The sequence below is a fragment of the Melanerpes formicivorus genome, unplaced genomic scaffold (assembly GCF_026170545.1).
Source record: "Melanerpes formicivorus ecotype bairdi unplaced genomic scaffold, bMelFor1.0.p_v2 SCAF_7, whole genome shotgun sequence".
NCBI lineage: Eukaryota > Metazoa > Chordata > Aves > Piciformes > Picidae > Melanerpes > Melanerpes formicivorus.
Genome location: NW_027142359.1, coordinates 4,533,336 through 4,549,646, shown reverse-complemented (window position 1 = coordinate 4,549,646; position 16,311 = coordinate 4,533,336). Strand labels below are relative to the sequence as shown.

The following is a 16,311-nucleotide window of genomic DNA, read 5'->3' as shown; positions in this document are numbered from 1 at the left end:
TGGTGCACCACCCAGCCATGCTGCTCTTCCTCTGGGATAGCATCTCCTTCCAGATGCTCCTCATCTTCCTCACTGTCTTCCTGCTCGTTGCTGACTACCTGAAGCGCAGGAAGCCGAAGAACTACCCTCCCAGCCCCCTCGCCCTCCCCTTCATTGGGCACCTCTACCTGATGGACAGAAGAAATCCTACCAAGACAGTGCAGAAGGTAGGGGAATGGTGGGCACCACTGTGAAGGGAATGAAGGGGATTTCAGCTAAGCAACCCTTGTGGTATGGGGAAGGGTTTAACTCAAACCCCATGGCCCATAAAAACTCTGCCCAGGGTGGGCAGGAGGTTTGCCCTTGTTCAGCAGGAAGATGGATGAAGTTTTTTTGGTTATAAGAATAAGGGCAAGCCTGGAGCCATCCTCTGGAGGAGCCTTATAGGGGTGACTTGGGTCTGGAAAGGCATTTGGGAAGGGAGTGAAACAAAAGCTTATTTGCACCCATGTCCCTGTTAGAGCTGTCCCTGTCTCAGCAGAGATGTTCATTGCAAATTAAAAATCTTACTTATTTACACCCCATCGTAGATTAGAGAAAAATGCGGGGATATCTTCAGCACACAGGTGGGAAGCTCATCATTTGTGTTCATAAGTGGGCAGAAGCTGATCAAGGAAGTTCTTGTTAGCCAAGGAGAAATCTTCATGGATCGCCCTGATGTCCCTCTGGACCAGGAGGTTTTCAACCAGAAGGGTGAGTTCTCTCTCAGATAATTATTTCAGCTGTAAGGTCAAAGCATTGACTCTGCAAAAGACTGAGAGAGCTAGAGGTAGCATAGAACACAAACTTTTTCCCCTTGGTGGAGGGCTCTGCCTTGATCCAGGGTGGGGTCTTTCTGACAGGACTAATTTCATCCAATGGGCTCTTATGGAAGCAGCAGAGGAGGTTTACCTTAAGCACCCTCAGGAACTTTGGGCTGGGGAAGAGAAGCCTGGAGGAGCGCATCCAGGAGGAGTGTCGGTACCTGGTCGATGCATTTGGAGAGGAGCAGGGTGAGTGCCATGGCTCTCATAAGCTGTGCTGAAGGCAGGAACTTGTGGCTGAAGTTCTAACAGACCATACAATTCAAAGGTGACCCAAGCCATTCTGAGGCCAATCATTTCACTTGTATTTGCTGACTGTTTTACCTCTGAGGACTTTGGTTCCTTTTCTTCTCTGACGACTGGAAGAGAACTGATCACTGCCTTTCCTTCTCCAGGGAATCCTTTTAATCCTCATTTTCGACTCACTAATGCTGTTTCAAATATCATCTGCTCCATCACCTTTGGCAACCGGTTTGAATACCATGATGAGGGCTTCCAAAAATTGCTGCACCTTATAGAAGAGACAATTAGGCTCCATGAGACCATAGCAAGCCAGGTACAGCCATCCTGCCACCAACATGGGTGGTGTGCAGTTTTGCAGCATTATAGTTACTTCTCTGGAGTCAGCCTCAAAACTTGGTAGTGTTTTCAGCACCACACTTCCTTGTCATTCACTGTTCCTTCGCACAGGGCATATTTGCTGCAATTTCTTTCTGCATGCAAATCATAGAATACTTGGGGTTGGAAGGGACTTTTAAAGGTAACTCACTTCAACTCCTCTGCCATCAGCAGGGACATCCTTCATAAGCTGTGCAATGCTCATGATGCTTTCTCTCACCCAGCATCACCTGTCCTGCTCACTGCCTGCCAGCCTGCCTGTTGGAATGTGGGGAATGCACAAGTCATTCCATAACAGGAACACCAATCCCTTGTAATGCTTTTCTGCAGCTGAACTACTTCCATGTCCAGCCACTTAGCAAATATGGCCTTGCAAGCTCTTCAAGTTTTGATAGCAAAAAAAGAATGTTTCAATCATGTATTCAATTTGCCTTTCTCCTTTCTGTCCAAAGCTGTACACCTCTTTCCCATCTATAATGAAGTTCTTGCCTGGATCCCACCAAACCATTTTAAAAAACTGGAAGGTGATGAAAAGTTTTGTGATGGAGAGGATTGAGAGACACAAGGAGGACTGGAACCCCTCAGAGAGCCGAGACTTCATTGACAGCTACCTGCAGGAGATGGCCAAGGTCAGCAACACGAAGCAAACCCTTCTGCAGCACAGTTTAGAAATCAGGGGACATACAAAATGAGCACAAAGTCTCCATCTGAGCTGCCTGTGTGGCCATTCATGAGCCCTAAGGTGGAGATCACCCACCCATCAGCAAGATGCAGGTGGAAAGGGCCAGCAGCTTCTGCCAAAAGCCTTGGGGCTGACTGGCACTAAGCCTAGTGACAGGGCAGCCCTCCCTGTTTGTGCAGCACTAACACAGCTTTTTATGAAGGGTGACAGCAGCAAGAGCTTCCAGGAGGAAAACCTGGTGTCTTGCCTGTTGGACCTGCTGTTCGCCGGGACTGAGACTACTTCCACCACCCTGCGCTGGGCTCTGCTCTATATGGCTTTGCATCCAGAAATCCAAGGTACAACCAGCCAAAGCTCAGGGGCTTTACCTGCTTGTAGCCCTCACAGCTCCTTGAGACAGTCTCCCTTTTGAGAGACAAATTGGGAATCCCCTTGCACTCAGAATAAAGAGGTGCAACCAGTGGGGGGCATCTGGGGTCTGCTCTTAGAGGACCCTCACAGCTAGCACCCTGCCTTCTTCCAAGGGCTTCCTTCTTGGAGCTTGCTGATCCCTGCTCTTTGCCTCCAGCCCGCGTGCAGTCTGAGATTGATGTGGTCATCGGGCAGATGCGGCAGCCAGCCCTGGAGGACAGGGACAAAATGCCCTACACCAATGCTGTCATCCATGAAGTGCAGAGGATAGGCAACATCGTCCCTTTCAATGTGCCAAGAGCACCGACCAGGGACACGGTTGTGGGTGGCTACACCATACCAAAGGTAACCCCAGTGCTGAGGCTTTAGCAGGAGAATCCCAGTTGCCCAGGCATGATCCTCTAAGCCAGGTGAAGGATCATCAAGTCACGTGAAGTCTCTGCCCTGTCCAGAGTTCACTCCTCCTAAGCATGTCTGTGTGCCACCCAAGCAATGGTCTCCAGTATGTAGAAGGCTTCAGAGTAATAGAAGGATGCCATATACCCACACACACCTCAAGGCACAGATCCTATCTCATGTAGCCTTGACAGCAACTTTGGCCCAAGAGTACAGCAGATAAAAATGATGCTGATGAGGGATGATTGTGGTTATAGAATCAGCACACTTCCAAACAGATAAGAAGTAGGAGAAAAGGGCCGTGCAAGGGGCTGCTGGACAAATAATTGCAGAAGTTGACTACAGAAGTTCTGCATGGAGAGATATAAAAATGCCCCTTCTGCTGCCAGTGACAAAGTGCAACCTCTTCTTTTTCTCTTAGGGTACTTTCACAATGACAAATTTAACTTCTCTGATGTTTGATGAGAATGAGTGGGAAACCCCCCACACTTTTAACCCTGGGCATTTCCTGAAGGATGGACAGTTCCACAAAAAGGAGTTTTTCATACCTTTTTCTGTGGGTAAGTTCTGCTGCTGGGGAGTTAGCTGCTCCTATGTGAGGCACTGGGGTGGGACTTCCCACTGCAAGATAGAGACACAAAGGAAAAGAGCAATGGATAGGGCAGATATTGGCTGCACTCTGTGCTCCTGCTCCACCATGGCAGTGATTCACTAGGGGCTTCCCTGTTACCAGCATAGAGTACCCCAACCAGTATCTTCCCCCGAGGGATTGCTTTTAGTACACCCACTTCTCCCTCCACTATCTCACACTTTCTGTAGTAGCAATCTCTTGTGTAGTTCAACCTATCCAGTTCTGCCAGCATTGGCACACCCACACTGAGCATGTCAGCCCAGCTTATCTATGCAGGGGAGGACACACTGTGTCCTGCAATTCATGGAGCAGCCACGTTGTGACACTTAACACTCTTCTTGAGAGCTCAAGTCAGGCAGCAACTCATCCATGGAGATGTAACACAGCTGCACTATGCTTCTAAGGGAGGGCGGAGGCTTTTTCAGCAGCGAAAGCAGCTGGGCAGGCAGTGTTTGCTGAGGGTGTCTGGGTGACTGTCCCCACAGGGAAGCGTGCCTGCCTGGGCGAAGTGATGGCCCGCTCCGAGCTCTTCCTCTTCTTCACGGCTCTGCTTCAGAAATTCACCTTCCAGCGACCCCCAGACACCACCTACAGTCTCAAGCCCAAGATGGGCATCACCATGGCCCCAGAGCCCTACAAGATCTGTGCCGTGCCTCGGTAGAGAAACTTTGGCCGCCACCACCCTCCTGTGAAAGATCCTTTGGCAGGGATGCAGAGAGCAAGCCCTGGGTAGTGGTATAAAGCAGCTGGCTCCCGGGAGAAGCCAGGCAGTTTGTTTGTTTCCTGTGCAGCAATTACAAATCAGTTCTTTTACAAGGGGACCTCGCACTTGGTGCTATATGAGAAGCCTGGATTCTGTCAGGGCACTTTCAGGCTTACCCTGGGGCACTGTAAATGAATAAGGGGTGTGGGGCATTCATGATTTCATGGTGCACAGCCATGCTTCACTGTGGCAAGAGAGCAAGTGGCACATGGTGGAGAGTGAAGTGTTCAGGCTCTGTACCGTGGAAAAGCACCACTAGCCCTTGTTTTATAGCATTAATAAAAGGTATTCATTACCAACATGCTTAGATTTTATCTTTGACACAATCTGCTTAAGAGTTTCTAGTGTCTTCTTCTCATGTATCACTAAATCTTTATGAAAACATCTTTGTCACGAAGCATTCTGCAAAGAGAACAGCAACACAGGAGCTTTCCAGCACTGGCCAAAGCCTTCAGCCATCCCCTGCGTTTTGGGGCTCAGGTGGCAGGGAATGTAGCCAGGCAGTACCTGACCCATGTTGCTGTGGCACTGTTTTCCAATAGCAGAGAAGCTGGCACTGGGATAGCAAAGGCACTTTCTATAGAACTGATGAAAATAAATTACCCTGACAGCTCAAGTCAATTTAGCAGGGAAACCACCAAAGCCCTGTGGGCCACAACAATTAAACCACCCACATGGAACAGAAGAAATGCTCTCTTAACAGATCTCTCTCTAAAGCATCTGTTCCTGTAGATATAGAAGTTGTGGGTCCTGCCTCTTGGCATGTGCTAAATCCTCCCTGTTTACCTGCCCAGTATCACCGAGTGGCTGCTGTTCCCCAGGGAGCAGAGGGGTGAGCTCCAGCAGCTGAACCTTGGTCACTCTAGTGAGTAAAAGGATCCTTTGGGAAATGACAGCAACAAATTTCTGTCATTTTCAGTATTCAGTATTAAACCATGACATGCAAAATGACAGCATTGCAAGACAGACAACTGCTGCTTAACATCAGTTGCACCATGGGACCCCAATAAGGCCCCCAGGTACCTTCAAGCACAGGGCATGGCTGGGAGGCTCTTCTCCCTCCTCTGCTTTTCTGTGCCGTGCACAACCAGGTGGGAAAAAAAGAGGTTGGACATGAGGCTCCAGTGTCACAGATCCTTAAGGTGGAGTTAGGACAAGACACGGTGGAAACCAAACCAATCAATTTACAAGGTAGAGTAGACCTGACCAGGTTTGCAGTAGAAATGGGATAAAACATCCCAAACCACATCTCTCCACCCTTTTTTCACCCTAGGCCAGGTGTCCTCTGGCCCTGGTCCTGGCAAGAGGCTCCCACATCATCCCTCCAGAGTCATTTGACTTCCAGGACATTAGGCTCTTTCCTTCCTTGGGAAAAGCAGAAGAGGAAGGCTGGAAGTGGGCTGTGTGCCTGTGGCAATGCCAGCGACGAGCAATGTGAGCAATCTGGCAGTGCAGGCCTAGAGCCTGACGTGTTCGTAGGCCATGCTCAGCATAAGTGCAGAGCCAGCTAGCAGTGTAGCAAAACAGTGCCGTGCCTGCAGCATGTAACTAAAACAAGACACTGGTAGCTATAAAGTTATCTTGGAACAACATGACATGCACCTGCATCAACAAACCTCACATGTCATTAGTAGTTGGACCAATAATCTACAATAGTGCCATGTGTGGTCACTCATAGGGAACCAATGAAGCTATGCCAACAACCTCCTATCTGAGCATTTGCTTCATGGTCATTGGGACACTTCTGCCAGTGCAGAACCTCTTCCCTGTCCAAGTATCACCCAACTACCCATCCTCACAGGGAAACTGTCAGGATGTTCAGGCTAAGGAGTATGGTTCAGAGAGAGGGAGAAGCATGCACTATGGCAAAACCAGGCCTGAAATAGGTGACCCGAGGGAAACTTGTGGCACATTCTCCCTGATAATTTTCACTCTGGAGAGGTGAAACACTGCTCGCTCTCACCCCAGCCTCCCTTCTGGGTAGAGATTAGTGCTCAGGGAACAAGAGTAAGAACTGGGCAGATAACGTGCAAAACAAACTGAAGAGGGCACTCATTCCAAGCCATAACTGGCACAGTGATCTAGAAGTGTCTACCTGTCCTCTGGGTGCTCAGAAGAGCAGGTGGAGAGCCTCACTTACTTCAGTAGCAATAAGCTATCACTGAGGTCACTCAACAGCTAATTTGCAAGCAAGCTTTAGTCCTCATACTTCACAAGGTCACTTGCCTAGCTCTCAGATGGCTGTCAGCAGACTGAGCAGAGATGGCCAGTGTGGGGTGGGAGCAGAACTGTGATGAGGAATGAAGAGAGGAGGGGAAGGTAGCACAGCTCTGATCTGTGGCTGTTACAGCACACCATGCATGCATTCATATGTGACACAACCTGTAACATGACATTTGAGACAGTGTCATTAGATCAACATTAGTTCACACACTGCCCAAAACTATGGATGCTGGGCTGGGCCCACCCCTTGGGACCTCCCAGGTGTGGCCTAGTGCAGTGGCATCCGGGCCAGCACCCAGCCTAAATCACCACACACCACCCCTTATTCCATACCATAATCCCTGCACCCAAAACATATCAAGTTAGAACTCTTCTGATGACATGTCTAGCAACAGTCCAGGTCTTCATCTGGACGTCCTTCCACACAGTCTCTCATTCATGCTCAAGTATCAGTCCATTCCAGTTCTTCCTCATATGATGGAACCTCCCAGTGACGCAGAGTCATTCTTCTGCAGCGTGAATTCCTTGTGGACTCGTTGGGACATCCTGGTCACCTGGAAATAGCTCACAACTTCTCAGCCGAGCCTTTATTCGCATTTACATTTACTCGGCGGCTTTTTTCCACCCCTGGGGCAAGCCGGTTGGAGCAATCAGGCTCCACGACTGCTTTTTTCCATCCCTCCAGGGAGCTGCAGCCGACCACTTCCAGCCATGGTCCGAAGCTACACAAATGCACATCGCAGGTCATCGCCCCCACACTGGGTGTTCACATACTGAGGCATCGCCGCATCTGGTTCACAGCCCTCCCCCAGAAGAGGGGGCAGCTGCAGCACAACTCACTGAGAAGAGAGGAGGTGGAGCCAGGTGCTTGGCGCCATTTTCGGAACATGTCCGAAAACACCAGGGAAAGACTCACAGCTGCCACTGCCACCTGAACGCAGCTCGGCACGGGTGGTGCTGCTGCCGCTGCTTGAACACAGCCTGGCCCAGCCCCCGCCGTCTCTGTCGCCACGATGCAGAGTCAAAGTCACCTCCAGCCCTTCGGGCATCCAAACAGTTATTTCAGCCAAAGCCACGAGCGCGTTCTCAGAGCCTTTGAGAACGGCTTTCCAGCTGAAGTCCCTGCTTGCCCTCGGGTTTTGGAAGCTATTGCTTGTCTGCTTGCCATGGGTGGCTGTCCCCCGCAGCAACAGCCGACTGACCTCGCTCTGTTTGCTGCTGCCCCTCCTCTGCTCCGCTCCCTGCCGCTCGTCGCTCCACAGAGAACAAGGAGAAGGCAGGTCTCACTTTCTTAGGCTACCCGAGCATTCTTCAGCTACCCTGAGCAGAAAGTCACAGAAAGAGCCACCCCTCACTGTTCCCAAGCAACAAGAGGGACTTCCATGCCATCAGCCACACACCAGGTGTCCTTCTGCAGTCCACAGGAGTTCACATGGTCACCCCGACAAGAAAACTTCAGCCCCAACTTCCAAACCAGCAATGCCCCACATCTGACTTTAAACTCTCCATCTTTTGCAATCTGATCTGCAGTTCACCACAACAACTAGCCCCACGTTGGGCGCCAAAATGTAATGGGTTGGGGCAAACCCCCTTCCCATCACGGGCAGAAATAACGACTCAGACAAATGGATTGCAAAAGTGATGGAAAGTTTAAATAGAAAACAGTAAGTGTGCACAGAAAGCCAGGAGCACAGTGACAAGAGAAACCCCGAAACAGACCCAGAAACATCCTATCCCCACCTGAGGGTGCACCCAAGACCCCCAGGGCTCCTCCTTCCCCCCTCCCCCTCCCCCCCCGCTAGGCTAGTCTCAGCTGGCCAGATCTGAGACTGACCATCCCACCCCCCCCCACCCCCTCCCCCGTGGCCTTGGGCCTAGCCAGGCTCATGGCCGAGAGACATCTCCCCCAGTTACCAGGTGGCGGAGAGGAAGGAAAGAGTAAGTGCCAGACCCCGCCATGGATTTTATAGTGGTGCAGGAATTATGGGAATGGAATACCTGGGTTCCTGTGACCACCCCCTGGGCTGGGCCCACCCCTTGGGACCTCCCAGGTGTGGCCTGTGCAGTGGCATCCAGGCCAGCACCCAGCCTAAACCACCACATTATGTCAACTTGTGACCACTACATACACTGCTTGGAATAAAAGACACCAAAGAATTAATTAAAAAAAAAAAAAATCTTTATGTGAATATAAAAGAATTCTTTCCAAAGAAAAATAAAACCAAAAGCTTAAAAATTAGTGCAATTTTCCCAGTTCTATGCAACACAGTGCTTACATTTATTTTAAACAGAAGACGCAGACACTGGTACACTGAAAACCTTAACTGTAGCGTGACTAGTCGGGGGGAGGGGGGAAATAAGCAAAAAAGTTAATACACTACTTGACTAGACATTACCAACTCTTAAACAATTGTTTTCATTTTCTTATTCCTAAACTCTTTATGGCTACCTAAGTAAAACATCAGTATTGCTTATATTAATTATTTCCAAATAAGTATATTGTAGAAAATAGAGTACCCATATATATATATATATATTAATGAACAACAACAAAAAAAATCAGTTAAGTGAAAAATTATTTGCAGTGAATGTTTCTTAATCCACTATAATACAGGTGTTGCAAAAGAATCTTCTCAAAACTGCTGCCTGATCCACCTGAAGTAAAAGAACCAACTAGGCCACGATTTGTATTATTGCTACAGAACACTTCTCTTCCATAGTGGCTATTCTTAATCTTGTATAAAAAAAATAATATATATATTAACAACTGATATGTCAATCAGCACAGATTTTTGTTTCTTTGGATCTATATTACCCGTTTTACTAGAAGCTGGCTAAAGTTATTAATAAAGCTGCTTAAATTCAACGATAGTCAATACTTTCACCTCACAATTTGAATCTGTTCCTAACTGTGCTGTCTGGGCACGACAGAAATTCATCTCGCAGCAGACAAGCAGCCTCTTTCTTTGTCCTGCCTCAGCAGTGGTGCACATTGCCTTAAAGAACAAGTGTACTGGCACTGTTCTGCTGCTACGTGTTGCAAACAACTCAGCTCTAAGACAGCAACACTATTAGTAGCTTTTTTAGTTTGACATGCATGAAGTGAACATTAAAATGACATTTACGCTAATGATCCTTTTTGCACAGCCAAATGAGCTGAAGTGAATACATCATGGCTTATCATCAAATACTAATTTCCACAGATCTGTTCCTCATTCATAGGATGTAACCCAATTTTAACTAGTTATAAAACAGCCACTCTTAAACAGGTTCTCAATCCCAAAGAAACACCAAGGTTATATTTACACACTTTTAACACTTTGGAAAACTCTCAGATAAATAACATCTCACCTAATACCTGAAAACCTGATTAATTTTTGGCAATCCAAATAACCCCCTTGGGGACAATCTTGCACTGAAAAAGGCTGATGACACCCCTCCACCCCCCTCCCCACCTTTAGTTCTCTATTTAAATTCAGAAGAGAAACTTCCCATAAGGAAGTTCTCGGTCATTTTTGGACCCAGGGTCTGCAGTTTTGAGAAGTGTACAGCAAAAACATTTGCTCCAAGTTTTTCACTATTCAGCACCTGATACAACTACTGACACAGCTCTACTACTGTGAGAAGTACAACAAATTCAACAAGCCTCCTAACTAGATGAGTATTTGAAAGATGCCCATGAAGGTTTCCATGCTGTAGAGGACAAGGCTTAAGAGACCAAACTCAACATCACCAGTGACAATTTCACATTTTACTAGAACACACCAAAGTACCAGGCTTTAGAAACATAAGCATCCTGCTAAGACAGTTTCCTGTTCCACTGCTCATCACCATCTCCCACACTACTAGCAGATCAAACAAGCAATTGCATCTTCAAAATACAAACCCCAATAATATCACTTGCAGCAATGAAAGACCTCAAAACCCAAGAGGTAGTCCAGAGAAGCATAAACTCCTGAAGAAGACAACCTGACAGATAGAACTGTCCAGTGGCGGCTTGTCTATCATATTCTCTGCTCATACGACATTTAGCATACGAGTGGCTTTGCGTAGACAAGTTTCCAAAGAGGAAATCTGTTGGATGCCTAAATGTATAGCACTGTAAAACTCTCACCACAACTAAGGAGCAACACCAGCTAAGTATCAGAAAAATAGCACTTCCCTGTTCTCTAGCATTGCATGCAATGCCCAATAAAGAATTGAAGATGCTGGGGAAGGATGAAATCAAAGAACAAGCCATACTAAGAGGCATGAAAAAGTGAAATACTCATAACTTAAATTCTGCAAAGCTGAACCTTGTTCTCAATTCAAAGGTGGCCTTAATGGTAAAGGCAGACATATGCTTTCCTTCATGCATATGGCTGAGTTTTCTATTCGATCACAGACTGGTACAGCACCCTCAGACACTTAGTTTAAATATAGTCATTTTATAGGCTGCTGTAAATTTACTTTCTTTAGCTGTGGGGAGAAATGGATTTATTCTAGACAGTTTGCAAAGGAGAACAGACGTTAATAAGTTTCCTCAAAGCAGAGTTGACAATAAAAATAAGATAATTGGTAAACAAAGTGACACAAATGTTGTGAAAGATAGCAACTTCCCACACACATTTCAGGTATCAACCCCCAATTCATCTTCTTTGATGTAAAATACTGCAAAACTATTATAGTTTACGCACCCTTCACCCTGCCAACGAATCACAAACATTCAGGTTGGAAAAGATCCTCAGGATCACCAAGTCCAACCAAGAACCCAAGGTTCACCCCAAACCATAGCCCCAAACACCACATCCAAACCACCTTTAAACACATCCAGGCTTGGTGACTCAGCCACCTTCACACACTCCAATGCCTGACCACTCTTTGTTCTGAAAAAGATTCTTGGCAGCTTGAGGTCATTCCCTCTTGTTCAATCATTTATTACTTGTGAGAAGAGACCAGCACCAGCCTCTCTACAATGTCCTTCCAGGTGCAGAACGAGTTTTAGAACTCTCAAGCCTTTCTTTCAAACAAAGTAGCCCCTGCTCCTTCAGTCACTCTCCAGGCCCTTGCCCAGCTTCCTTGCCCTCCTCTGCACTGGCTTCAGCACCTCCAAATCTGTCTTGTATTGAGGTGCTCAAAACTGAACACAGTACTCAAGGTGTAGCCTCACCAGGGTGAGTACAAGGGGATAATCGCCTTCCTACTCCTGCTGGACATAGCATTTCTAATACAAATAATGTTTGCTGCCCAAAAAGCAAAGCATTCCTCAGCCTAGCACAATTAGTTCAGAATAACTGAAGTGAAACTACATTTTTAAAAAGAGAAAAAAAATAGAATTCTATAGATAGGGTTGCATAAGTAAGTGGAAATAAATGGGGTTCCTTCCCATTTAAGCCCCTTTCTGCAAATAAATGCAGTGTACCAATATGCCAGACTTAAAATACAGCCCAGACAGTTGAATTATTACAACAGTGTTTTTCTTACATAGGAAAACCCCAGCTTATTTGGTTGTAGTGAAGTCAGTATCTTACAGACAGGTTTTCCTTAATGTATCCACGCACAAACTTGAAATAAACCGAGATCATTCTGCTTCTCACTTGAGATAACAAATCCTGTCTTTCAATCTCTAACAAGTCAACTTGTACAGCACCTTTTCCCCTCCCTTCTTTTAGTCTTTCTTTGCTTTAAAAGCTATAATTAATTTTCTAAAATGTCATTTTACAAACATGTTACCAACCTTCTCCATTTATTTCCAGAAGAGCCCAGCAAAACTGCCTGATAACACCAGTTTCCTCAAGTACATTTTTGCATAACATCTTCCCCACTACAAAAGTCACCTTTCTAGCCCAAACCCATTAAATAAAGTTTTAAATATATAGTGCCAATTTTCATATTTACAATATATTCTGAAGGCAAATACAAATCTTTTAAAGTTGTGCTTGTAAATACATCCTGCAATTATTAAATCTACTCCTACTTGGAAAACACACCACTGATCAACTTAATCATGTCTTGAGAGGTTCTGATGTTGAATTCGCAGTTGCCCACCATTCTAAGCTCCTCTTTCATCAAGTGAAGTGGAAGCTATAAAACATTTAAGGACACTTTAACATATGAGTTTTCCTTGTGGTCCTTGTGGCTTAATCAGATGTTGCACCTGGTACTTTAACAGTGAGATTCCTTCTGGTATTGGTGACATGTCGTTGTTGAGCTAGGAAGGAACGGCCAGGTCCATCTTTGCAGGCACCACTACTGCCAACCAGTCTTGCTTCCATACCTAGCTTCTGAAGAGTGAGGCTCTGCAAATAAGTTAAATAACATTTACACTACAGCAAAAACCCCAAACCAAACCCCAAAGCAAACTGGCCATCTGTCATACACCATGCTCAGACTTACACTATTTCTTACACACCATTTCTTGCTACCATAAAAGGCTGAAGAAAGTAAGGTTGATTTCACATTGATATAAAATGTGTTCATTCTAGTTACAGCAAAGTTGTTGTCTTATGAAGTAAGCCATTTCACTTTCCTTTGTTGGTTTCCCATTCTAATCTTCTTTATGAAACTAAATATTGCCTCATATGCTGGTAAACAACTTTTAGTCCTTTTCCTAGCAATCTAACATTAAATGTTCTAACAGCCTTTGCAACACTGCTGAGTATTTCACAAATACTCTGCTAAAGATGCTAATGCCCAAAGTGGGAACCTGGGAACTTTCTGAACCATGGCCTTTTTGTCTCAAGCCTGAAATCTTCAGCCACTAATGCAACTGAACAATCAGGAATTTTGGCTGCTGAATCCAGATGGAAGCTCGTGGCAGAAAACAGGACATTGCTAACACAGAAGCCATGACCTGTGCCAAGTGTTAAGTCTCCTGTTCCAAACCACAGCAGACAAGAAGAAAGCACAAACTTTACAAAAGAGTTGTTCCCATACTGCTAAAAAGAAAAACAAAAAAAGCCTGTGTAAGATTTAACTGGCACATTTAGCAGAGTGTTTTTCTGAGACCCCAAACAACCAAACCTTTGGCCCACCTTGTTATACCATGCAGTTACAATTAGCTTTTCCTCATAATCACGTAACTTAGCAAGTTTGTATTCAGCCTGCAAGGAGACACAAAACAATCTCAATTAAAACACAAAAGTAATCTGCATAAGCTTAATGCAGTTCACAAAAAAAATAAACACGGCAGAAATGTTTAAGCGTGCCAAACAATGAGAAGGGTTAGAGGTGTAAATAAAGATACTTCCAGAAATGACTACGGAAAAAGTTATAGACTTCAAGAAGAGGCTAAACTTTTGCAGCTCAACTCAGAACTATACTTTGAGAGGGTGTGTGGGGAAAATATGCATGAAAGCCTAAGGTATGTCATAAAGTCTGTAAATAATTTAGTAAGTTTTTCACCTGAAAGTCAAGAGACAAGAATGTACAGCTAGTGGATAAATATTCTTATCATGCCACTGAATAGCTATTGTATAGCTTAATTGCTTAATCCACACAGAAGTAATCTGAGGCCACAGTATTTAGTGTCAGACCGCTAACACAGTGAGGAATTCAATATTGCTCAGGTAACTGTTCTATCCAGTCCCCTCACTATTGCTATAAAACTGAGTGCAGCATTTCCCAAGTATTTTTGGGACTGTCAACAATCCTTTCAGCTGTGCAGATTTTACTGAACTTTTGCTCTCCTATATATACACTAACTCTTCTACAGATTTTTAAGAACTCCAGTATATGAAGCTGCTGCTAACAGGACTAGTGAATTAAACTTGTCACTCCTCAAATACAAACTAAGTGACATTACTACTGGTCTCTGCAACTCTGTAACAAGTTACCATAACGCAGTAAAAGAATTGGTTTTATGGAGTACTTCACTTACAGCTTTTCAGAGGGTTTAGAATTAATCCAAGTTAGTGTTTCAGGCCTCCAATGAAAAACTAAATTGAACAACTAAAAGTGCTCCAACAAACTTAACTAGGATATAGGGTTAAAGCCAAGCTAAGAATCTCTAGGTTTGATATTCTGTGCAGTTTCTAGTTGAATGGAGTATTGAAGGGTATTGGATCATTAAGGAAAGACTGATTTGGAGTGTCCAGTGTCAGAGACAGCAGAACATTAGAATTTATTATCACATAAGTAAATGTTTACCTCTAGTTCTTCAATTTTTTTGTCTTTCTCCGTCAGTTGTTTTCTGAGCAACATAATTTCTGCTGATGCGGGATTTAACTTGGGGTCTAAGGTTCTTATCACCTGTACAAGGTGAAACAAATGCATTACAAGTCAGGTTTGGTTCTCAACAGCTAGGCTGTTAGACAGTATGACAGAGATACCAAAGGGTATAAAGGAATCATGAATGCATCTCACACTTTAGCCCACACTCATACATTTAACTGACTGCAGCTGAGCAATATAGAATTGGTAGGGTTGGAAGGGACCTTAAGGATCATCTAGTTCCAACCCCACTGCCATAGGCAGGGACACCTCACACTAGATCAGGTTGCTCAGAGCCACAACCAGCCTGGCCTTAGAAACCTCCAGGGATGGGGCTTGCACCATGTAGTTACTAGTTGGAATTAATAGGTAGGGAGGATGACTCAAATCAATCTGTTTAGTAATTCATGAGGGACGAATGCCTGTGTTCAGAAATACACCACCCACATTTCTTGCTTTCTCAAGGTACATTTTGTATCTTTCTTCCATTGCTTTCATATCTTCATCCTTTTTTTGCAATGCTGCTTCCAGCTCTCCAATCTTCTGAGCTGTTTACAGAAAAATCAACAAAAGACAAATTGCAACCAGACATGGTATTTTTCAAGGTTTCTGTGCTCTCTTGATTCAACCATCCCCAAATAAACTTTCCAGCTACTAAACCATTTCCAGAATTCTTATTTTTGCTTTAGTTGTACTAGAAGGTCCCCACCTGACCCTGAATTCCCATTTGTTGAACTAAACTAAGGCCCCACGAACCTCCCCCTGCCTGCTGATGAGTGCAAAAAAGCAACCCTCCCTTCACCTTCTGTTCACATTTAAAGCTGAGCTGTAGCAGAAAGCCTTATCCATGCAAGTATTCCAGTGGTTATTGTAATAATTTTAGAAGAAACTTAACATAATTTCTTTGAAAACTAAAGCCAAACCCCACAGAAAACAACTTACGGTTCTGAGTAACATCAGGCTGTAGTTCTGCAAGGTCAGCCTCTTTCTTCTGCAACTCATCGTGAACTTCATTCAGTTTTTCCCTATGAATAAAAGGCTGGGCTAAGGATTAAGGTCACAAACAATTCCATGCATAGTTTCGAGAGCCAAAAGCCAAAACTTGGTGGTGGAAGTGTTTAAACAATTATTTTCTCCCCTGGCAATTCTTCTGAGTTTCAGTAGAAATATTAGGAGGCATTTTTGAAGAACCACAAAAGCTACGACTTCTGAATCGAATCTCCTTTACTTAAAGCTAGAAACAAATGAGAAAATTATTAATAAAAGACCCCTCCAGCATGTCCTTAGTAGGAACTAAGGATGAAAATATTTAAGAAGAATGAAATAAAGGTGGAGTTCAGTAAGAGTGATGGTTTTGGCAGTCTTTTGCAGAACCAGAACAATTCAAATGCTACTGGTGATGGGGAGACAGTTAAGTGGATACTAGAGTTACAAGATTTATCACAGAGTGGACAACTGGAATGCTAATCCTCCATTCAACGCATGCATGACTCAGATCAGTGGCTCAGAGAAACAAGACATCCCTACAAAGACTTAGGCAGTTTCTGAGCTACAA

The 16,311-nt window shown here is 44.9% G+C and overlaps 2 protein-coding genes across 3 annotated transcripts in view; one reads left to right on the top strand and one right to left on the bottom strand.

Moving 5' to 3' along the window:
* The first annotated feature begins 17 nt into the window (after positions 1-17).
* On the top strand, positions 18-4,644 carry CYP2J2 (cytochrome P450 family 2 subfamily J member 2). 2 transcript variants are annotated; one of them, XM_068140726.1, is made up of 9 exons: positions 18-206; positions 570-732; positions 882-1,031; positions 1,238-1,398; positions 1,913-2,089; positions 2,345-2,480; positions 2,711-2,898; positions 3,371-3,509; positions 4,066-4,644. In XM_068140726.1, the coding sequence occupies exons 1-9, from the start codon at positions 18-20 to the stop codon at positions 4,239-4,241; spliced, it is 1,479 nt and encodes a 492-aa protein (XP_067996827.1). In that variant the 3' UTR covers positions 4,242-4,644. The 2 variants fall into 2 exon arrangements, with proteins under 2 accessions (XP_067996827.1, XP_067996829.1); XM_068140728.1 differs by lacking the exon at positions 882-1,031.
* A 4,079-nt stretch (positions 4,645-8,723) lies between these two features.
* The window catches only part of HOOK1 (hook microtubule tethering protein 1), a 33,110-nt gene continuing 25,522 nt past the window's right edge, over positions 8,724-16,311 (bottom strand). Inside the window, exons 18-22 of the mRNA XM_068140709.1 lie at positions 15,699-15,781; positions 15,204-15,304; positions 14,694-14,795; positions 13,580-13,648; positions 8,724-12,844 (exon numbers count right to left, since the gene is read on the bottom strand). Of these exons, the coding sequence (XP_067996810.1) occupies positions 12,686-12,844; positions 13,580-13,648; positions 14,694-14,795; positions 15,204-15,304; positions 15,699-15,781 (514 nt within the window). The 3' untranslated portion in view covers positions 8,724-12,685. The remainder of the gene's footprint in view (positions 12,845-13,579; positions 13,649-14,693; positions 14,796-15,203; positions 15,305-15,698; positions 15,782-16,311) is intronic.

Bases quoted from the DNA above. Each gene is read 5' to 3' on its own strand.
- CYP2J2 (XM_068140726.1), top strand. From the start codon at position 18: ATGCTGCTCTTCCTCTGGGATAGCATCTCCTTCCAGATGCTCCTCATC. The intron at 1,399-1,912 runs GTACAGCCATCC...TTCTGTCCAAAG, and splicing joins ATGAGACCATAGCAAGCCAG to CTGTACACCTCTTTCCCATC. The intron at 2,481-2,710 runs GTACAACCAGCC...CTTTGCCTCCAG, and splicing joins TTTGCATCCAGAAATCCAAG to CCCGCGTGCAGTCTGAGATT.